The sequence below is a fragment of the Ovis canadensis genome, chromosome 21, assembly GCF_042477335.2.
Source record: "Ovis canadensis isolate MfBH-ARS-UI-01 breed Bighorn chromosome 21, ARS-UI_OviCan_v2, whole genome shotgun sequence".
Classification (NCBI taxonomy): domain Eukaryota; kingdom Metazoa; phylum Chordata; class Mammalia; order Artiodactyla; family Bovidae; genus Ovis; species Ovis canadensis.
The window spans coordinates 45,583,227-45,605,586 of NC_091265.1; the positions used below are offsets into that span (position 1 = coordinate 45,583,227).

The following is a 22,360-nucleotide window of genomic DNA, read 5'->3' on the forward strand; positions in this document are numbered from 1 at the left end:
TGAACTCTCAAGATGGGGGGGAGGGCAGAGAAGTTAGCGGCCTGCCCCGGCCTCCCTACCCCCGCTAGCCCAGCGGTCCCTTCCCCATCCCGGGAGTCTCATGTCTCCTTCGTACCTGCTTCCAGCCCGGCTCCCGACTTCATTTCCGAACCTGTTTGGAAATAAAGCAAGCGTCCACAGCCAGGGCCTGGCTGGCCAGGGTGGGACGGGACTGGGGGTGGGGGTGGGGGCAGCCATCTGGAGGGTCAGAGGGATGGGGGGGGCGGTGTTCCCTCCAGCATCATGGCTCTGGGACACCCCACAGATCTGGACTAGCCAACCTGAACTTGGAGTTGGCTCAGATTGACTTAGAGGCTCCAAGGGAGTGGGGCCAGAGAGAGAGAGAGAGACGTGGGGTGGGGGGGTGATTCTGAGGAGGTAGGGGTGCAAACACTAAGGGGAGGGCATAGGAGTGGGGGCGCTGAGGGGAAGACACGGAGGGTAAGCCACAGGGGACCGGGAGGGTTGGGATGATGTGTGGATGATATTATGCAAAGTATGTGGGCAAAGCATTATGCAAAGCAGCATCCATTAGGGAGGCGGTGTCGGGAGGAGTGCGGGATCCACAGGGTAGCCCTGAGGCCCCCAGGGCTCAGCTGAGACCACCTGCTCAGCCCAGAATCTCTTCCAAGGCATGGCAGCCTGTGGGTGGGCCTTCATCTTGGAGGGGTCAGAGGCTGCCAGGGACCAGGCCCCCTGGACCGTCCTGTCTACCCTGAACTAAGCCCCTGGAAAAGGGGCGAGACCTGCAGCCAACCTCAGGACCCAGAGTGCCGCTGGCGGACTGCCTGCCCAGCTTTCTGGAATCCCCTCCATGCCTTTCTGAGGCTCCCTCCTCTGAGCCTGAGCACTGCCCTCTGGCTGGCACCTCCTTCCCAGCACAGTGGTCCGTGTGCCTCCTGTGTTTCCCAGGGAACCGCAGACAGCTGAGCCCGGCCCCCTGCATACCAGGGCCTGGACAGTGCAAGGGCCACCCCTCAGCAGGGGCACCCTGGAGGCAGCTCTGTGCCCCCAGGACCTTGGAGGACCTCGCCTGGGGCCCTGCCCTCGCGGGGAGCGGCCGCGGCCCATGGACCTGGCAGTCCCGGCTGCCCCACCTTGCTCCTTGAGCCGGATGATCTCCGTGTCGGAGCCGAAGCTGTTCCAGGCTGTGCAGTTGTAGATGGTCTGGAAGTCGGCCCTCACGATGTTGCTGATGGTCAGTGTGGAGATGACGCCCTCCTCTGTGCTGACCGTCTCCACCGTGTAGCGGCCCGATGTGCCCGATTCCAGCACATTCTCCTTCCAGGACCAGGCCTGCCCGAGTGCACAGAATCAGGAGGTCACCTCCCAGGACCACCCCCAGGACCACCAGGCGGCCTCCCTGCCCCCGGGTGGATGCGGGCAGGTCCACAGTCGTGATCATGGCCACACAGCACACGTAACAACATGTGTGCACACAGCACAGCATGCACACGCATCACAACACGGATACACACACCACCATGCACACAGACACACACACACATCACAACACAGATACACCCCCCCCACACACAACACTGATACACATACCACACACACACACAACACGGATATACCCACCACCATACACACAGACACAAATACATCACAACATGGATACACACACCACCGTACCACAACATGGATACACACACCCAACACACACACATCACAACACAGATACACCCCCATACACAACACTGATACACATACCACACACACATACAACACGGATATACCCACCACCATACACACAGACACAAACACATCACAACATGGATACACACACCACCGTACCACAACATGGATACACACACCCAACACACACACATCACAACACAGATACACCCCCACACACAGCACAGATACACACCCCCCTCCACACACATCACAATATGGATACACCCCCCCACACATGACACAGATACACCCCTCACACACACAGAACACAGATACACATAACACACACACACACAAAACATGGATACACCCCCCACACACACATCACAACATAGATACACCCCCACACACACACATCACAACACAGATACATCCCCCACACACAACACAGATACACATACCACACACACACATCACAATACAGATACACCCCCACACATACATAACGCGGATACACATACCACACATACACACAACACGGATACATATACCACACACACATCACAACACGGATACACCCACCACCATACACACAGACACACACACACACATCAAAACACAGATACACCCACCACCATATCACAACACGGATACACACACCCCACACACACACATCACAACACGGATACACCCCCCCACACACACACAACACGGATACGCCCACCACCATACACACACACATCACAACACGAATACACGCCCCCCTCCACACACATGACAACATGGATACACCCCCCCACACACACAACACGGATACACCCACCACCATACATACACACACATCACAACACAGATACACCCCCCCCACACACACACATCACAACATGGATACACCCACCACCATACACACAGACACACACACACATCACAACATGGATACACACACCACCATACCACAACATGGATACACACCCCCCCCACACACACATCACAACACAGATACACCCCCCCACACACAACACGGATACACACCCCCCTCCACACACATCACAACATGGATACACCCACACCCACACACACAACACAGATACACATACCACACACACACATCACAACACAGATACACACCCCCCCACACACACAACACGGATACACCCACCACCATACACACACACATCACAACACGGATACCCCCCCCCCCCACATCACAACATGGATACCCCCCCCACACACACATCACAACACGGATACACCCACCACCATACACACACACACACACACACATCACAACACGGATATACTCACCATTATACACACACACACACACATCACAACACGGATACACCCACCAGCATATCACAACATGGATACACACACCCCCCCACACACACATCACAACACGGATACACCCCCCCCACACACAACATGGATACACACCCCCTCCACACACATGACAACACAGATACACCCCCCCACACACAACACAGATACACATACCGCACACACACATACAACATGGATCCCCCCCACACACACATCACAACACAGATACACACACACAGCCCTACACACATAACACGGATACACATACCACACATACACACAACACAGATACACCCACCACTATACACAGATACACACACACACATCACAACACAGATACACCTACAACCAGACACACAGACAGACACACACACCACAACACGGATACACCCCCCCCACACAACATGGATACACATACCACACACACACATCACAACACGATACACACCCCCCGACACACTCATCACAACATGGATACACATACCGCGCACACACAAGATGGATACACCCACCACACACACACACACACATACCACAACATGGATACACCCACCACCATACATACAGACACACAACACGGATACATCCCCACACACACACAACACGGATACACATACCACACACATCACAACACAGATACACCCACCACCATACACACAGACACATAACACGGATACACCCCCCCCTACACACACACAACACAGATACACATACCACACACACACATCACAACACGGATACACCCACCACCCCACAGACTGCACGTGTGTGCGTACACACACACACACACACACACGCACGCACGCACGCATGCGTAGAGGCTGGGCCACCTCAGAGGGTGTTTCCGTCGACAAGAGTCCCTGTGCGGCTCTGGGTTGGAGCATTTTCCCTGGGTGAGCAGGGGCTCTGGGGCAGTGATGGGAGCCCCTCCTTCAGATGGTGCCCCGACAGGTGGCGAAGACCAGCCCCAGGCGGACTGAGTCTGGCTTTGTTACTCCGAGTGTTTGTTTGTACAAGGTTGTGCTCTGAGAGAGCCTTCATCTAGCCCGGTTTAGGATGGTGATGGCTTACTGATTCTCAGACCCATTTCGGGTACACGGCACCCCACCCTTCTTGTTGCAGTGCTCGGCAACAGAATGAGTGCCAGACGGTGAGGCGGATGAGCCCCGAGCTGCTTCCAGGTCACTCCTGGTGGTGGGGCTGCCCTGGGCTCTGTGGGGGCTGCCCTGGGCTCCGTGGGGGTGTTGAACTGCATCCGACACCGTCACCAAATGTTCCCGGGGGGCAGAACTCCCCCAGTTGAGAACCCCGGGCCTCGAGTCCCATCTCCATGAAGACAAAGACTGTGTGAACATGCTCAGGGGTGGACTGGATATTATCTACAATGGGGTAGTGTTGATAATGTTCCATTGACAATGAAATATAGTTACACTTACACTTTAAAAACAATTAAAAGAGCAAAAGGAGCAGAGAAACATAGGTATTAGTCCTATGCATGAACACTTGCCATTTTTGTGTGACTTAGACAGTGAATGAGCTCAACCCCTGAGGAAAGGTGTAACTTTAACAATGTCTTCATCTACAGGAGGGCACCTTACTTATCGGGCATGTGCCCCGGCCGCCACTCTGGCACCGCTGTCCCTGGGGAAAGGTAAAGCCGCCCTGTGAACTCGAGTCTTCCGGCAGGACCACCCGGGCCCTGGGGCTTGCCTCTCTTTTTTTCTGCCCCAGCTCCTGCCAGTTTCAACTGAACTTGGCTGGAAGACCCCACTTTTACAAAGGCAAATACCCAGGAGGGCCAGCAGTGAGCTAGTTGGGCTGCCTCAGCCGCACTGCCCTGCGGGGAGCAGGGTTCGGAGGAGGGGAGCAGGGAGAATGGAGTGATGCTTTTGCAGGGAAAACTTGATAAATGGGGTGGCGTCCTCCATGGACAGCCAAGCAGAGGAGGCCTCCAGAGGTGCAGAGAGGGGTCTGCGGACTATAACTGCTTCCTGTTTATGACTTTGCTAACGGCTGGCCTTGAACCCAGGAAAGGGAAGAGATGGTTTATTTTTTCCTTCTGCTGCCCTCTTTCGCCCCTGCCCCCAGGATGCCGAATGCGGTCAGAGGCAGAGCTGAGAGGCAGAGCGGAGTTAAACACACCCATGGGCGAGCAGCACACCCCATCCTGAGAAAGGAAATTGCCCATGACTTTTGTCTTCCGGATTTCCCAAGGAATAGTTTTTCCCAATAAGAAAGAGAGAGCAGAGGTGAGACTGACCAGCCAGATGGCTGAGCAGCTGTGGGCAGGGATGACCCACCAGACTGTCCAGTGTGTGTGTGTGGGGGCGGCTGTGCCCCTTGCTCACCGCCCCCGCCCCCACCCCCAGCAAGCCCGCCCCCAGGCACTCACGATGCGGTCGGGAGGTGGCGTGCTCCGGATGAAGCACTTGATCTGGCCCTTCTCCCCATGCAGGGCATGCTGGGTTTGGGTGCTGGAGATGATGGGGGGTCCTGTTGGGGAGACAGCATCATATCAGAGAATCGGGAGGGGCGGGCCCCTGGCTGGACCCCTGGCGACAAGTTCAGAAGTTTATACATCCATTCATTCAGCAGACATTTAGCAGGGGCTTCAGAGATAAAGGAGGCGTCAGTCATAAACCTTTCAAGAGAAGAGTGAGCGAATGCCTCTAAATCAGGATTCCCAGAGATATGAAGAGCTGTAATAGAAGATAGTGGTGGTGATAGAAGGAGGTGAGGCTGACACCAGGCAAAGTGCTAACGGACCTCACAGGCGAGAGAAATCTACCTGGCAGGCGGGGAGAGCTTTATGAAGGAGGCGGTGAACCTGAGAAGGGAGTGGGGGAGGTGTCAGGAAGGGAGGAAGGAAGGAAATGTCACCTCCCCTAACTAAAATCAGTTCAGTCACTCAGTCGTGTCCGACTCTTTGTGACCCCATGGACTGCAGCACGCCAGGCCTCCCTGTCCATCACCACCTCCTGGAGCTTACTCAAACTCATGTCCATTGAGTCAGTGATGCCATCCAACCATCTCATCCTCTGTCGTCCCCTTCTCCCGCCTTCAATCTTTCCCAGCATCAGGGTCTTTTCAGATGAGTCAGTTCTTTGCATCAGGTGGCCAAAATATTGGAGTTTCAGCTTCAGTATCAGTCCTTCCAATGAATATTCAGGATTGATTTCCTTTAGGATGGACTGGCTGAATCTCCTTGCAGTCCAAGGGACTCTCAAGAGTCTTCCCCAACACCACAGTTCAAAAGCGTCAATTCTTCGGCGCTCAGCTTTATTTATAGTCCAACTCTCAAATCCATATATGACTACTGGAAAAACCATAGCTTTGACTATGACCTTTGTTGGCAAACTAAAGTCACCTCTGTCTTACTCAGCTTTTGGATTTCAAACCATTCCTTCATATATCCAGTAGAGGGCGCGCTTGCCTAACAAATCAATGTCCTTGGCCAGCCAGGCAAACCAGGCAGGAAGGGAAATACAAGGTCTTCCTCCCCCAAGTGGGGAATCACCCCACATAGATGGACTGGGCTGGATACGTTCACAGCCTTCATCTCACAGGTGTCTCAGGAGATCCCTTAGTTCATCATCTTGTCTGCCTCCACGTACATACCAGCCAGCCCAGGGGGGACCATGGCTCCAAAGCTGACCTCAGCGCTATCATATCTGGCCCACGTGTGCGCAGGTGTATGGGTCATGATCACGGATGTCCCCAGGGACACTTGGCTCATTTACCACATCAGGCAGCCTGGAAGATCCACCAGGAATCTGGCAGTGCTTCCTGTCCATTTCTGCCTGTTTGTTAACCCAAGTTATTCCTTCATGATGCCCAGCTGGCAGTGAGACTGGGACGGAGGAGACTCGGGCTCCTGGCTGGGCTGGGTGGCTGAGGCAAAGGGTGCGGGGGCAGAAACCCTGGTGCCCTCTTTTCAATCCCTGGGGTAAAGTTTGGGGCTTAGGTGGCAGGAAAGAGAACTAAAGCAAGGGACCTGGAGCACGGGCAGATTTATGCTGGGAACAAAACAAAAGCTGCTGCAAACATATTTGCTGTATATTAGCCACCTGAATTAAAGCAGATTTGCATTTCCATGAGTAGCTCTCAGCCAAGGGGAGAAACGTCGTGGGAATCGCTGAGGTAACTCCTATTGCGTTTAGGCTGGGAAATGGCTTGGTGCTGGGTGTGGCGGGGACCCTCATGATAAGGGCTCCCACCCTCAGGGGTTTCTCTCTTAGATCCCTTAGCTCCAAGAAGCCTTTGGCTTTCAAAAGGCAGGCGTGCTACTGGGCAGAAAGTGATGATCCCATAAAACCTCTTTGCCTTCACTTCCCAGGAACTAGGACTTCCTTGGTGGGGGTGGGTGGCGGGTCTCAGCTGTTCTGAAAGTGACCAGGAAAGACTGTGTTGCTGGGAAAGACTGAGGGCAGGAGGAGGAGGCGGGGACAGAGGATGAGAGGGTTGGGTGGCATCACTGACTCAACGGACACGAGTCTGAACAAACCCCAGGAGACGGTGAAGGACAGGGAAGCCTGGCTGCTGCAGTTCACGGGGCTGCAGAGAGTCAGACACGGCTGAGCGGCCGAACAACAAAATGCATACGGGCTTCTCACGCGAAAACAGAAATCAGGGTGAGGGAGACAGGGTTAGGGGGATCGGAACGCAGCAGTAGTGTGCTTTCCATCCCGTTTCTGCAAATCCCAGGTTTGAGTCCAATCAGTAGAGATCTAGGCAAGTTTATTCCCCAACGGGTGATGGCCAGCAGTAACCCCCTGGCCTGGGTGCCTTTGGACGAGAACCTCACCTAATTTGGGGTTTGTCGGTAGTGTGGGGCCCTTGGGTCCAGGCCCTGCCCAAAGGTCTTCACCATCCCTCCACCTGTTCTCTAGACACAAGTACAGATAAGTTCATCCCCAAGTCTACTCCAGACTGGGAATAGTGTGGGCTGGCAGGGTCCTCTCTGCGGGCCAGTCCGTTCATCCCCCTGCCTCCTTGCTTCACTTTGGTCTCTTGGGCGTCTCCCTTCCTGGCGGCCAAGGGGAGCCTGTGCCAAAGGACTGGAGGCAGAGGAGGGGGTCGGAACGAAGAACGCTGGAGGGTACAGATCACACCCTGGAGACTCCAGGGCCCAGGCTGGGGTGTCCCAGCCAAGAGGAGTGTCCCTCTGAGGTGTGTGTTCCCTCCTCGAGAGACCACTTTGATGCCCATTGGAAAATGCTTGAAAGTCTGAAGTGACACGCATTTCAGTCCCTCCTGTATCGACCGTGCTTCCCCTAGACACGAGGATGCTCCTTGAAAAGCTTCAGGTTTGCGGGGCCACGTGTGAGTCTGAAGGGCCCCAGCCGGACTGGTCACAGGGCCATTGGAGGGGAGCTGGCCGGCACGACTCCCTGCGCCCTCCCAGAGGGGCAGTGGGGAGGCCACTGATTTCACCAGGGCCTGGTGCCGGGGGAGCCGAGTGTCAGACACCGGAGCCGGCAGGAAAAGGCTGCAGCCCGTGTTGCCATGGATATACGGAGGCGCGATCAGATGCTGTTATTTTTAGCCCTGCAGCGCCAATTTATTGGTGGCATCCTGGGGACACGTAGGAAAGGCAGGAAGGCTCCCGAGACCGGGTCCTGCCCGGGACAGTCAGTTCTGGGGTCTGAGCGGATTCACCCTCCCTCTGGGGATGGGGAGGAGGGAGAAGAAAGAGACGGAGCAGGCTGGCTAAGGGGTCAGCAGTGGGCGGGGCAGGGGCGAGGCACGGTGAGGAGCACCGAGCTGGTTTCAATCTCTAGCAAGAGGGAGGCCAGATGGCTGTCAGTGGCAGCTTCCGGGGTCGAGATGAAGCCACTTGGGCTGACTTCCAGGTCTTGGCTCAGCCCCTCGCCTGGGCCCTGGTCTGCAGCAGCCCTACAGAGTTGGGTTGGTGCTTCGGTTCTTGCCGGGGCTCAGAGCCTCAGGGCTTCTATCAGAGGCGGGCCATGCGAGAGCAGGGGGCTCGCGCAGAAACGAAACCCAGCAGAGGGAAGTTGACTGTTAACGCGGGGTGGGGGTGCCCTTAGCATCCTCACCCCCTCAGACCAGCCGAGCTGGTTGCCAAGCGCGCAGGATGGCAGGAGCACTGAACTCCTGTCCTGCTGCTCCAAGCTTCTAGGCCTGACCGGAGCTAGGTCCCCGCTTCTACATCCTGTGATCCAGGCCCTGTGCCCTTAACATCTCACGTGACGGCTCTCTGGCAACTCACACTGTTCTCTCCTGCTCTGCTGTGACCTTATCATATATAATAAGACCAGTTCCCTGCCCTCAGGGGACCCCTTGAACTTGGCCCTGTGGGGATGGTGGTGGGTCTTTCCGGTTGAGCGCTTCTAATGCAAAGGGAAGAGGTAGACGAGGAGTCGCAGAGATGCCCTCCAAAATTCCCCGCCAGGGCCAAGGTCAAGGTCAAAGGATGGATGTGGGATCTATGTTGGCTGCCCAGTTATCCTCTCACCGTTTTACCTGGTCAGGAAAACATCCATCAGCCATCACTTAGGGCTGAGATCTCGTGGAAGAAGCACACAGGAGGGAGGTGACCAGCAAACCACCTGGGTCCCTCCTCATGTCGGGGCTGGACTCTGATGTGGACGTGAAGAGGTGGATGGAGCGCTATAGACCCAGAGCAGAAACCAACCCCTCGGAGCAATGCCTGGGACCCTCTTGGCCCCCCACCCCCGCCCTGGCGTGAGTGGGGTCTTACCATTGACAGTCAGCGTCACCTCTCGCTCCCCAGCCCCCACCCGGGGCACCACAGCTCGGCACACGTATTTCCCCGCGTCCTCCTGGCGGACGGCTTTGAGGGTCAGGGTCTTCTCATTGCTCAGGACCTGGGAGACGTGGAGAGGGTCAGACACTAAGAGTAGGGGCTGGGCTGTGTCTGTGAACCAGAAGGGCTGAGAGGCGGCTGGGGGCGGCGGTGGGGCTGGTCTGCAGCGTCTCAGTGAACAACCCCGGGGTAGGGTAGGGGGCAGAATGTCTTATTACACAGCGCGCCAGGCGGACCTTCCTATGGGGCGAGCCCCAGCACAGCGGACCCTGAGGGGCTGAAGACGCTGCAGCCCTAAGTCGTGGGTGCAGGGGGAAGGCTGGAGTGAGAGAAGGACTATCCTGAAGCTGAGCTTCTGTGAGGGTCCTGGATCTGTCTGTCCTGAGTCATTTCAGTGTTCCTATGGGATAAGGTTTGGGGCTTCCCTGGTGGCTCAGGCGGTAAAGAATCCGCCTGCAGTACGGGAAACCTGGGTTCGATCCCTGAGTCGGGAAGATCCCTTGGAGGAGAAAATGGCAACCCACTCCAGTATTCTTGCCTGGAGAATCCCAGGGGCAGAGGAGGCTGGCGGGGCTACAGTCCACGGGATCACAAAGAGCTGGACACGACTGAGCGACTAACACTAACTTTTGGAGGGATGAGAAGGAAATAGGCTTCGGCATTCGATGTCTGAGTTGAGATCCCGACTTCAGAGGTGCCTCCTTGTGTGGCTTTGGGCTCTAGTTCTCCTCTCTGAGGCCCTTTCCTTATCCCTATAATGGGGAGTGGCACTCGGAGGACAGTGTAGTGTCCAGCAGACAGTAGGGGACACAGAGGTCACCTTCCCCCCTGCTTCCCTGCCTGAGGCTCTCACGGGTCCTCCTGGGAGGAGGGAGGTCTGAAACTCTTGGTACTTCAGTCGCTCAGTCGTGTCCGGCTCTTGCGACTCCATGGACTGTAACCCACCAGGCTCCTCTGTCCATGGGGTTTTCCAGGCAAGAATACTGGAGAGGGTTGCCATGTCCTCCTCTAAAGAACACACACACTTTAAAAGAGGAAAAAGCAGGGAGAAAGCCAGGCTTAACTGCAAAGCTGAAGGTAATGACTATTAGGGGAAAGCTGAAAAACCTTTCTAGGGACGTTTCACTCCCAGCTTCTTGTGACCACCTGCTTTTCTCATAAGGTTCACGACAGGGCGAAACTGCACTGGCCGAACGTGTTTAGGGCTGAGGGGGGTAGGTGTGGGTACCTGGGGCTCCCTCTCCTCTTCCTGGGGCCCCTGTTCCTGCAGTTTACACGGGAGGCTCTCATCTCTAGTGTGTGAGTGAGAGGGGCCCCGGGAGGCAGTTTCCCCCCGGGCCTGAGGTCCCCCCACCCCTGCCAGGCTCTCTGTGGTCCCAGCTGTGGACTTACCACGCCCGAGCCCCGCTTCATCCAGACGATGGTCAGGGATGGGTTGCCTGTCCAGGCGCAGCTGAAGACGGCGTCCGAGCCCAGGTCTACGAGCAGGGACTGGGGCTCTGTGGTCATCCTGGGCCCAACTGCCGTGGGAGGAGGGAGGAGCCGGGGCTGTGGTGGGCAGGGTGCAGGACCCTTCTGTCTGCCCCTTTTCTCCCCCACTATGCTTGCCCCATCCCCTACAGGTCAGGCCTCCCGGACCTGGCCTGGGAGCTAAGCAGTAGGACCCCTCTCCCCCAGCCCAGCCTCCCTGGGGCCCACCGTGGAAGCAGGCAGCTCCAGGCCCAGAAAAAGCTGCTCTGGCCCCATTTCTGCCTGGATTTGCAACCCCCATCCCCCACCCCCGTGCTCTCCCATCCCCTTTCCTTTCTCCTGATCCCAGGAAGCCCCACCCTGGCCCCAGGGTGTGGAGGGAAGGGCCTGCCTCCCACCCCAGAATCTCTGTCTGCCTTCAAGTCAACTGTCCACCTCCTTCAGGCCTCAGCAGGTGACCTGGAGCCAAGTTCCCCATGCACCTAGCCCAGCTCCTGGGCCACCGCAGGGCCACTGCAGGGCTGGGAGATAAGGAGTGGGGGACACCAGGCCTCCTGTGCGGTGTCCCCCCGCCCCCCATTATCCTCTATTCCAGCCCCGCCCCACCTCCTTTTCAACACTGAAGGGGAGACCTTCAGGTCCTTTCCCCGCACGCATCCTGTCAGTGGAGACTCCTCCCCCCTGCCCCTCCCCCGCCCTAACCAGAAGCCCCTGCAGATGGAGCCTGGGTTCCCAGAGCAGGTGCAGCAGTGGGATTTCAGGGGCAGTAACAGGAGGGTGTGCAGAGAGCTGCCTTCAGGGAGCAGGTGTGAAACCAGGGTCAGGAGGCCCGCAAGAGTCCCCTGATGCAAACAGGGAGTCATCATGCTTCCTGCTGAGGCCGGTAGGGGTGAGGGGGTTAGGAATAAAGTTTGTAAGAGTGCTTCTGAATCTGCACAGGGCTTTGGATGAGCTGACGGTCAACGCTGTGAACACAGCTGAGGGCTGGCTCCCCCGAGGGTCCCTGCCTGGCCAGCGGCGAGGAGGGGGAGCCGCTGATGGGGGGCTGACCCATCTTGGTCCTCATTTTGCTCCTCATTTGTTGTGTGACCTCAGGCCTCCGTCCCCTCATCTTGGTGCTGGGAATAAGAATTCTAGCCTCCCTAGATGATTTAAAAAAAAAAAATAGATTTAATAGAATTTTTTTTTGGCCATGCTGCGTGGCTTGTAGGATCTTAGTTCCCCAACCAGAGATGGAGCCTTCGCCCTCTGCAGTGAAAGTAGAGTTCTAACCACTGGACGCCAGGGAGGTCCCCTGCCTGGGAGATGATGAGGGTCAAGATAAGCACGTGACAGTACGCGGGGACGTTTTCTGTAAAGGGCACGGATTCCGAGCTTGGGAGGCGTTCTTATGTCATGTGCAATGAGCCCACGATGGTTCCCCCAGCCGAGAGCGGAGACTGGCCAGAGCCCATGCGCCAGGGAAGGCCCGAGCCACTCACAGTACACGTCGACCGTGCGGCTGAGGTTGGTGCTGCCCAGGGCATTGGTCACCTCGCAGGAGACGGGCTCTGAGAAGTACGTGTAGTCCACGGTGGTCCGGTACACCTCCCCTGAGGCTTCCTTGATGATCTGGCCCCGCTTGGCCCACCTGTAACACAGGCACTGGGGCTGGTGTGGACCTCCCACCCGGGGGCAGGATACGTCCCACCCGCTGGAAGATGAGGCCTGGCGAGGGGCAGGGTAGGCAGGCCCCCAAGGGGCACCTAGGGGGAGCCTCCACAGAGGGGCTACTTCTGGGGCTTGGGAAGGGGTCAGTGGTGGGGTGGTGGCTCTGGGCTGTGGGTCACCAGGCAGCCAGCAGCACTTGACTGATGGGTTATTCTGGAGGGAGGTGGGTTGGCTCTTCAGTGGGTCTGCCCATGTGGCTGGCCAGGCAACGGCTAACCCAACTGCCAGACCCTGGGCAGCTTGGCTGTCCTGCTCTGAGCTCCCCTGGGGGTCTAGTCCTGGACCACACTGGAAAAGGAGGCCAAGCCCGTGACTGAAGGGGCCAAGGTCTCGTGGTGTGTGCCCGTTCGTGCGTGTACACCTGCACACACGCATATACACACATGCACGGGCATCAGGAAGCTTGATTGCCAGACGAGACAAGACGCTGATGGAGAGGTGATAGGCGTGGTCTCTACTGCCCACCCTCCTGCGCTGGCAGCTCTCCCAGTTCCCCCGTCCTGACTCCTGTCCCCAGAGTGGGTCCCATCATAGTGCCCCTCTCTCCCGAAAGCCCTTCATCCCTCTCCTACTTACTCATGTTCCTCCACACCCTCTGCCTCCCATCCTAGCTCTGCTCCTTGGGGACCTGGGCTGTCTCAGCACTGCTTTTATGGGACCAGCAGTTGGGTTGGTGGGGGTGATGGGAAGACAGCTATGCTGACTTCTTTCATTGGCCAACTGACTGATGGGTATCTTGGGTCTGGCCCTGGGGCGGTGATCACTGGCCTGGTGCAGCAGACAGCCTGCTGTCTGTATGGCAGAGTACCCCAGGGGTGCGTGTGCACAGGAGAATCAGCGCTTTCCCTGGGTTACTCTTACTATGCTTAAACCTTTTTGAAAACACACAAGTTCCCAATAGGTACTTCCCACTGTAGTTCAGGCCTGTTTTGGGGTACATGTCTTTTGTTTTTGGCCACTGTGTGGCACATGGGATCTTAGTTCCCCCTGAAGCGGAAGCACAGAGTCTTAACCACTGGACCACAAGGAAGTCCCTGGAGTGCATGTCTTTGCCAGGGCTGGGGAGGCCCCCGTTATCCTGGGGCTACCACGACTCCAGGTAGCCACATTCTCAGGGCCCCCTTTCCTGGGGTCACGGAGGGCAGGGCCCTGCATCCTGCCCTTCCCTCCGCCTGCTCCTGCTTAGCCAGGCCATCCAGCTCGGGAGGTGGCCGTCTCCCAGTACCACAGAGAGCACCAGGCTGGCACTGTGCAGTTATTATCTTGAATTAGTGTCAGATCGTTATTAAGAAGACAATTAATAATAACAATTACAGTTTAACAACAGAGCGAACCATAGTTCCCTGAGAGCTGAAGGAGCTTCCCAACAACCCATTATGAGTTATTCATGAATCATTTCAATCTCTAACTTTAATTTAATGACCACACTTAACAGTCAGGCACAGCTCCCACCTGAGGCAGACGAGTTCAGTCCGGGACACACAGTGGTGGATCGGCATCCAGCCCCTGCTCAACCCACCCTGCAGCTGTGAGGGGGCAGATGGTGGGATGCTACGAGGAGGGGGCAGCCGGCTGGGCTGGGAGGAGGCAGGTGAGACCGTCCTGCCCCTGGCTGCCCACAGCCCCAGGGAGCAGACTGCTGGGCAGTCCTCTTCCATTATTGGGGGTTTCTGGGGGAACAGGGGGCTTTTTCCCCACCCGTCTGAGGTCCCTCACAGTGTAAGCAGGGTGAAAGCTCCCTACTGGGGCCCCCAGGAACTCAGAACGGCTGGGGCTATCTCTGGCCTGGAACTCAGCACTCCTGGCCACACAGGGCTCCCCTTCCCCCAACCAGTCTGGCTTCCCCTCTCAGATTCAAAGAAGGGAGGCTGAAGAGACGCTGGAGGGCTGTGCAGATGCTGCTCCCAGCTCCCCAGGGCTGATCCCCACCTTAGAAATGGGGGGGCACTGAGAAGAACTCAGAGACGGTCTTCTCCCACAGTCCCAGGAGGCCAGCTGTGGGGCTGGGTCTCTGGGGGTCACCCCACGAGTCCCCAGCTCACCTCTCACTCAGCCACTCTTTTTCTTCCCTGTCTTTATTCCCCTTCTGTACTCCCCAACCCCCACAAAAAACCCCAAAACAACAACAAAAACCCTCGGAGGGATCCCTTCCAGAAGCTCAACCCACTTACTGAAGCAGCAGGTCACATGACCAGGGTGAGCCAGACAGCAAGTCCCACCCTCTCCCAGCTCCCGTCCCACCTCCTCCCCTCTCTGTCCCACCTCCTCCCCTCTCTGTCCCACCTCCTCCCCTCTCTGTCCCACCTCCCGGTCTCCTCTCCCCTCTGCTCCCATCTCCTCTCTTCTCTAGTTTCTCAGCTTGGCCTCCTCCTCTTCTTTCCTCCAGTCCCTTCATCCTCCCACCACCACCGTTTTCACCGCCTCGCCCAGCCCCTCGGAACAGGACTCAGATTAAGCTTTTCCCAATCAATGTGTAATTTGGCCAGAGCAGATGTAAGAGGATTAATTATTTACATCACACAATCAGGAGGCTGGTGTGTCACTGCCAACAGGCTGTCCTCCACAGCCCCGCCTTTCACACTGGCTGGTAGACCCCCGCCCTGTTCCCTGCATGGTGAGGTGGGGGCCCTGAGACTCAGAGGGGCGCAGAGAGGCAGTGTGCTCGCCCCAGGCGGCTGGTCCAGCCAAGTGAGGCTGAGTTCAGTTGGACGGGCTCCCACATCCACCCGGGGCCTCTTGCTGGGTGCTGGGGTGGACCAGCGCGCATCTCTGATATCCAAGATCACACCCTCTTGTGTGAAACAGGAGGAAGCAATCAAGACCAAGGCAGAAGTTGAAAAACAAAGATCTCTTAGTCCCGACCAGGTCAGCTGGGAAAAATCCATGGACTCAAGTGCTGAGATTGCTCAAGGCCCTTCCTCTTGGATCCCAACACTGCATTTAGAAGGGCTGTCTGCCTGCTGGGGAGCCCTTTCGGAGGCCAAGAGGCTGAGCCACAGGGGGTGGGCATAGACACCCGCCTCCTGTCACCACCCCCTTCCTCCTGGGCCGCTGGGACTCCCTGACATGTCCCTGGAGGCCAGAAGGGCTCCCCGAAAGCCTCTGGAGCCCTGGAGGGTGCCTGATCCGCACTGAAGCCTTCTGGGGCCTCTGGCGGGCTGGAGGGCCAGGAGGGAAGGAGGCAAGAAGGAGCAAGCGTTTGCCTGTCAAACATGCGGGGGACTGGCCTGTGCCTCTGGCTCCTCCTCTGTGACTGACTGTTGACCAGGCTCTGAGCTGTGGGGAAGGATGGAGACAGAGGGAAACCACAGGGACCCAGAACCCACAGAAACCTGCAGGTCCTGGCTTATTAACTTTGTAGTTTAAAAACTAAACATAACTTTGTTATAGAGAAGTCATAAGACCGATCCAGAAAACTGCCATGCTCCCTTCGCCTAACTCATCAAACGTGGTCAATATCTTGCCACATTTGCTTCTCAATGATCTCTTCAAATGTACACTTATCCCTTATTATTGCCAGGATATGAGAGTGAATGTGGGTGGGTCTGCTCAGGTAGGGTGTCAGCGGGAGAGAAGGGGTGCCCAGGGAAGCTGGCATGAGAGATGATCTCTGGGCATGCAACACCTGGTGTGTAGGGCCTGTGAGCAGAGCGAATAGCAGAGAGAAGCCCGCCTGTGGATGGAGCCCAGGCCTCGCAGGTGCAGGGTGGAAGCCCAGAGAAAAACACAGGTCTCCTGCCACATCTTTGTCATTGTCCTAGCCAAGCCAGACCTGCTGCCCGGACCCACAGGGCCGCGGGACTCCAGGGAGCCTGGGGGTCATCTAATCTTTCTCCTGCCTCTAGCTGGATGAATGGTTAAACCCAGAGGACACATGGTTTTCATCCTGTTTAAGAATATCCTTGAGGATAAAGGCTCTGCGCTTTCCCGGGGTTTCTGGTTCCAGCACTAATTATCTGCACTGCAGGGAGCATCGCCTGTGTCTAGCCTGAACCTCTGACTGCTTCTTTGACCCGTTTCTCAGGTTCTGCCCTCTGAGGCCACGCTGCCTCTCTTTGGCTCTGTCCTCCACTCCCACCGGCAGGCTTGCTTCCGAGTCTGGGACCATCAGCATCCCTGGCAGTGGGTGATGCTGGGGCTTCCTGACCATCTCAGTGGTGGGGGGGACACCATCAGGCCTGGGCTGGGGGAAGGAGCGGGGCAGAGTGAGGGCAGTGGCGGGGAGTGTCTGAGTGTGCCCTGGAGCACCTCCGAGGCCACTGGCATCTGCAGTGGTGGTGCCCAGGCAGGAGGCCCAGAGGCGCCGCTCTGTGTGTTTACAGAGTCCTCGAGCCCACATTCTGGAGCGTTGAGTGCCTGCCACACGAGCTCCACGCTGACAGCTTAAGTGACTAAACGGCAGTTCCTGCCTTCAACAGGGAAAGACAGGCTTGTGAAAATCAGTGAGACGTTCATCCGTGCGGCAGGCAACAGCTGCAGGGGAGCCGTGGGGATGATGAACCTGGGTGCCTGATGGTCAGGGCTGGAGGTCCTGGCAACCCCACCCTTCCAGGGGACCGGTTTGGTGAGCACAGGACTAGAATCTGGATCTGACTGACCGTGATGGCTTGTTTTAGCTTTTTCTCCTGAGTCTCCTTCCTTTCAGAAATAAGGGGTACAGAAGCTGTGCAAACAGAAGGAGTGACAGCTGTCTCGGAGGAAGGGAGTATGTGTTCACGAGGAAAAGGCGAAGTCCACCTGGCTAGGGCGGGGTGAACGGGTGTGCCGGGGAAGGGTCCTGGACACCCACAGCGGACCAAGCACGGTGCTGGACGCCTGGACCGCAGGTGCCAGCCCTGCGCCAGGCAGGTGTCGAGGGGGCCTCCCCAGCAGGGCCTCTCACCTGTACTGGGTGACCGCGGGGTTGGCCTTGGCAGAGCAGTGGAACGTGACCACGTTGTCCTCCAACACTGGCTGCGGCTCCACCGACAGGTTGACAAGTGGGGGGTCTGTGGAGAGAAGAGATGCCCTTGCAGACTGTGGTGCTGTGTGCACCACGGTTTGGGGGCACATGAGGGCAAAGGCCAGCAATTCCACCCCCGGGGTCTCTCAGAGCAGCCACGCCCCTGCTGGTCCCCAGAAACCTGGGGGCCTCGGCAGGGGGCTCCCTCCGACCCTGGAAGTGCCCGAATCAGGGCATCCTGGCAGTGGGCTCAGGACTCCTGCTAGGGATTCAAGTTATTGTTGTTCAGCCACTAAGTTGTGTCCAGCTCTTTGTGACCCCATGGACTTCAGCACGCCAGGCTTCCCTGTCCTCCGCTATCTCCCGGAGTTTGCTCAAATTCACGTCCATGGAGTCGGTGGTGCCGTCCAACCATCTTGCACTCTGTTGTCCCCTTCTCCTCCTGCCCTCAATCTTTCCCAGCCTCAGGAATGGATTCAAGGCTGGTGTGTAAATGAACAGCCACCCCGGAAGCAGGGCTGTCTGGGCCCCAGAGGGTGCTTGCTGCCTACATTCCAGCTTTGGGTGAACAAACCACTGCAGGAAAGAGAGGTCTGAAAAGGGCGTGGAGGGCGCGCAAGGAGGACATGGATACTAAGTCCCTTTAAATAGAAACTTTTCAGTCTTTGAAACGTCCGTCTTGCGTCTCTTTGTGTAAAGGTGCATCTGTTACCTTGGCACTTACAGCCTTCCCCGACCCTAACCATCTCTGCTGAGTCCTGACGGGTGTCACTCAGCCCTCAGCTCCCCAGGCAGGGCTTGTTTTTGACACTCAACACAAAGAAGCCCAGCTCTCAAGTGCGAAATGCTCAGAGGTGGAGGAAACAGGAAGTCAGAGAGGTAGAGAAAGACAGAGACACAGAGAGGTCATGCGGAAGGGAAGTCGGGGAGGGACGGGCGGGGGCATAGAGTTGCCTATGTAGGAGAGATGTGAAGACGAGGGAGGGAAGGAGAAGGAGAGAGACCGAGAGAGAGAGAGAGAGAGAGAGAGAGAGAGAGAGAGAGAGAGAGGGAGAGAGAGAGAGAGAGGGAGAGAGAGAGAGAGAGGGAGAGAGAGAGAGAGAGGGAGAGGGAGAAAGTGCAGAAACATAGAGAAGCAAAGAGCAGACACGGATAGGCTCAGAGACTCACGTGTTCAGAGAGACACACAATCAGACAAAAATTTTAGACTTAAGGCCAAAAGACCAAGGGGGACTGAACAGATGGAGATAGAAAGTGATAAGGTGCTGGGGAAAAAGCCAAAGACAACAATGAGACATAGAGGAAAGAGACAGGATGACGGAGAGTTGGAAACAGAGGAGGCAGTATCCAGAGCAGAGATCAGAGGTGGGGAATCAGCCCGGAAAGAGACCCCGAGGTGGCCTGGCCCTCCTGAGCTCGGGGGAAGCCAGTTCAGGACCTGCTCTGAAAGCCGGGCATCCTGGGTAGGCGCCCAGGCCTTAGCACCCCGGGCATGGCCCACGTTCCAGGGGAGCGGAGATGACAGGTCTGGAGGTCTGGCTGGAGCTCAGCTCTAGGCTGAGTGAAGAGGGCAGTTTTGTCCCTGGGTTCTAGTCAGGCCCTGGGGCCGCATCTTCTGCCAGACGTCATCTATAGGCACAGCTCTATGCTGGGAGGGCAGGAGGACTTGCTGGGGGTTCACCCCATTTTCAGAAAAAGAAGAAAGCTGGTTTCTCAGAGACCATCTGGAAAATGCTGACCTGCTCTGGGTGCACATGAAGGGCACCACCAGGGGAGCAAGACTCCAGCTACCTGGCCCAGCTCCTGGTTGAGATGACAGAGGGCTCCCTGAGCCCCTCGAGAGTCAACTGTGCAGCCGCCAACTGCAGATGGAGCCTCACCCACCCCAGAGTTGGGATTGCTTGGCAGTGTGCCCTCCTGTGCCCTGCTGGTATTCAAGCTGCCTTCTGGGGTGCCGAGCTTGAGGGGAGATGACCCACAGGGCTGCACTGGGGTGTGCAGACAGCTTGTTAAGACGCAGGAGAGACTGCTGCTTCCTGACAGCATCAGGTGGTTGGACAAGCTGGAGCTGTTCTCCCCACATCCATTCTGGATGGGACCACAATTCTGGGAACGTCTCCTATGACTTGCTTGCCTTTTCCTGGAGAGTTAATTGTGGGGAAGTGTTGGCTACTTCAGTGACCTCAAAGTTGGTTTTTATTCATTTATTTTAAAATAGGAATTATTTCAAAAAAGTCTGTATTTATTTGGCTGTGCTGGGTCTTTGTTGCTGCCTGGGCTTTTGTCTAGTTGCAGCGAGCGGGGACTACTCTCTAATGCGGCGTGCAGGCTTCTCATTGTGGTGGCTCCCCTTCCTGCGGAGCATGGGCTCTGGGGTGCGTAGGTTTCAGCAGTTGCGGCACGTGGGTTCGGCAGTTGTGGCTCCCGGGCTCTCGAGCGCAGGCTCAGTAGTTGTGGTGCAAAGGCTCAGTTGCTCTGTAGCACATGGGACCTTCCCGGAGCAAGGACTGAACCCACATCTCCCGCCTTAGCAGGCAGATTCTTTACCACTGAGCTACCAAGGAAACTCTCTACATTGGTTTTTAAAGCATGACTCCAGCGGACCCAAAGATGCGTGGCCAGGACTTGCCTTGAGAGCTCTGCCCATATCTCCCAAGACAGCTACACCCCCAGAACCCTGCAGCCTCCTCCTGGCTCTTCCCCATCACCTGAGTGGGTTGTCTGCTGGCCACCCAGCTGAGAACCACCAGTTTTCAGGGCTAGTTCAACAGCTTCTAGAAACCAGCCACAGAACATGCGGGGCAGCTCCAGGAGGCCAGTCCCCACCTGGCTGTCCTTTATAAAGTGGTGAGACTTCCAGGGACAGAGAGATGAAACACACACCTGCTGGAGGACCCTTCCGGCTGTCTGCTCCCCTCCCCTCCTCTACCACTGAGCTGCCCTTCTCAGTTATCCTGTGGACGCCTGTCTCCTGAAGCTTCCCCACCTCTTTGCAGCATCCTCAGTACCCAGGAAAATAGGCTCCCCGCACACCCCGGGAACCTTGCACACTGGCCGGTCTCATCTGAGCCTCCACCCCAGGCCCAGAGGTGCCCACACCCCTCTCTCCACACTTCTCCTCTGCATATGCAGGATATGAATTTTCACAAGTCCACCAGGCTCCGAAGGTATAAATAGTTTATGTCATATCCGACTATTAAACATGATTTTAATCCCATTTGTGATGTCGGTTGCATAACTTGCAGGGGGCAGCTTTGATGTAGCTGGCGGAACTGAGATCGCACTGAACAGATGTTACAGCTGAGAGTCTGTTAGAGTTTCCATCAGTAGCCTGCCTCCGCACGCGCGTGCGTGTGTGTGTGTGTGTGTGTGTGCGCGCGCTTGCATGCACGCACGTTCAGGGGAAGTATTACACCCAGGAAGGAATGAGAAAGGAGAGCAACTCCATGACTCAGTGATTTCATAGCACATCCATTTGAAGCTTGGCAGCTGGATGCAGAGTCCAGATGCAGCGAGACTTTGGGGGTGTTAAGCTTTCTCTCCCATTACTCAATCTGGGGGCTTTGTCTTCCGTTGGGTAACATCTAAAGACCAAGGGAAACAAACAACAAATGTGTTTTTGCTGAGTTTGGATACTTCTTGGTTGACTGAGAAAATGAGCAGGTTTGCAAAGGCAGCTATGATCCAGCCTGTGGTGTCCACAAGAAACAGCCGGACGCTTATTGAATGAACAAAGGGATGCGTGGGGGTGGGAGGGTGAGCAGGAGGGAGGGGGCAGAGAGAGCCTGCTCTTTTGCTCAGCAGGCGCGTGTAGACACCTTGGGGAGGGGGACGAGTGGATGCAGACCTCCCCTCCCTGTGGGGTCTGGGGGCACTTGGGAGGGGCAGCTGCACCCCCATGACAGGTGCTGGGTGCTACGCTGGGGTCGCTGCCTGAATGCTTTAACTGAATCGTTCCAGCCAGTGTATGTACCAGCCAAGCACCTCCACATACAGATGAGGAAACCGAGGCACAGAGAGGTGAAATAACCAGCCCAGGATCACTCAGTAAGTGGCAGAGCCAGAATTCCAACCATGACTCTGGACTGCCTCGCACGGGGCCCATCTAGGAAACTGGGCACCTGGATTCTCAGCTTCACTTTGACCTCATTCTTGCTGCCTCCCTCCTGGGGTGGCTGAGACGTCCCTGGAAAGAAAGTCAGTGAGGCCCAGAGACCTGGCAAGGCTGGCATCCTCCTCGGGCAGACTATCGTCTGTGCGTCCTGGTGAATCCGTCATGGTATCAGCGCGCGTTCAGGGGAACGTGTTTTAATAGTCGGTGGGCTGTTCTCATGATGATGACTTTCTTGTTGACAGAAAGGTTCTGCTTTGTGACGCAGAAACATAGCTCCCCCCAAGGCTCCTGCCAGGCCCCAAGCGCCGACCCGGTGGTTTCTTCCCTGGGGGTTCTGTGGCTGGCACAGGCC

At 56.7% G+C, this 22,360-nt stretch overlaps 1 protein-coding gene across 2 annotated transcripts in view; it reads right to left on the minus strand.

Annotated features, from left to right (window-relative positions):
• Nucleotides 1-22,360, minus strand: part of KIRREL3 (kirre like nephrin family adhesion molecule 3) — a 609,605-nt gene that overhangs the window by 11,408 nt on the left and 575,837 nt on the right. The window contains exons 7-13 of one of the 2 annotated variants that reach the window (XM_069565439.1): nt 17,835-17,940; nt 12,724-12,872; nt 11,165-11,292; nt 9,707-9,833; nt 5,378-5,478; nt 1,137-1,335; nt 116-151 (exon numbers count right to left, since the gene is read on the minus strand). In XM_069565439.1, coding sequence (XP_069421540.1) covers nt 116-151; nt 1,137-1,335; nt 5,378-5,478; nt 9,707-9,833; nt 11,165-11,292; nt 12,724-12,872; nt 17,835-17,940 — 846 coding nt within the window. The remainder of the gene's footprint in view (nt 1-115; nt 152-1,136; nt 1,336-5,377; nt 5,479-9,706; nt 9,834-11,164; nt 11,293-12,723; nt 12,873-17,834; nt 17,941-22,360) is intronic. The other variant, XM_069565440.1, reaches the window with a different exon arrangement.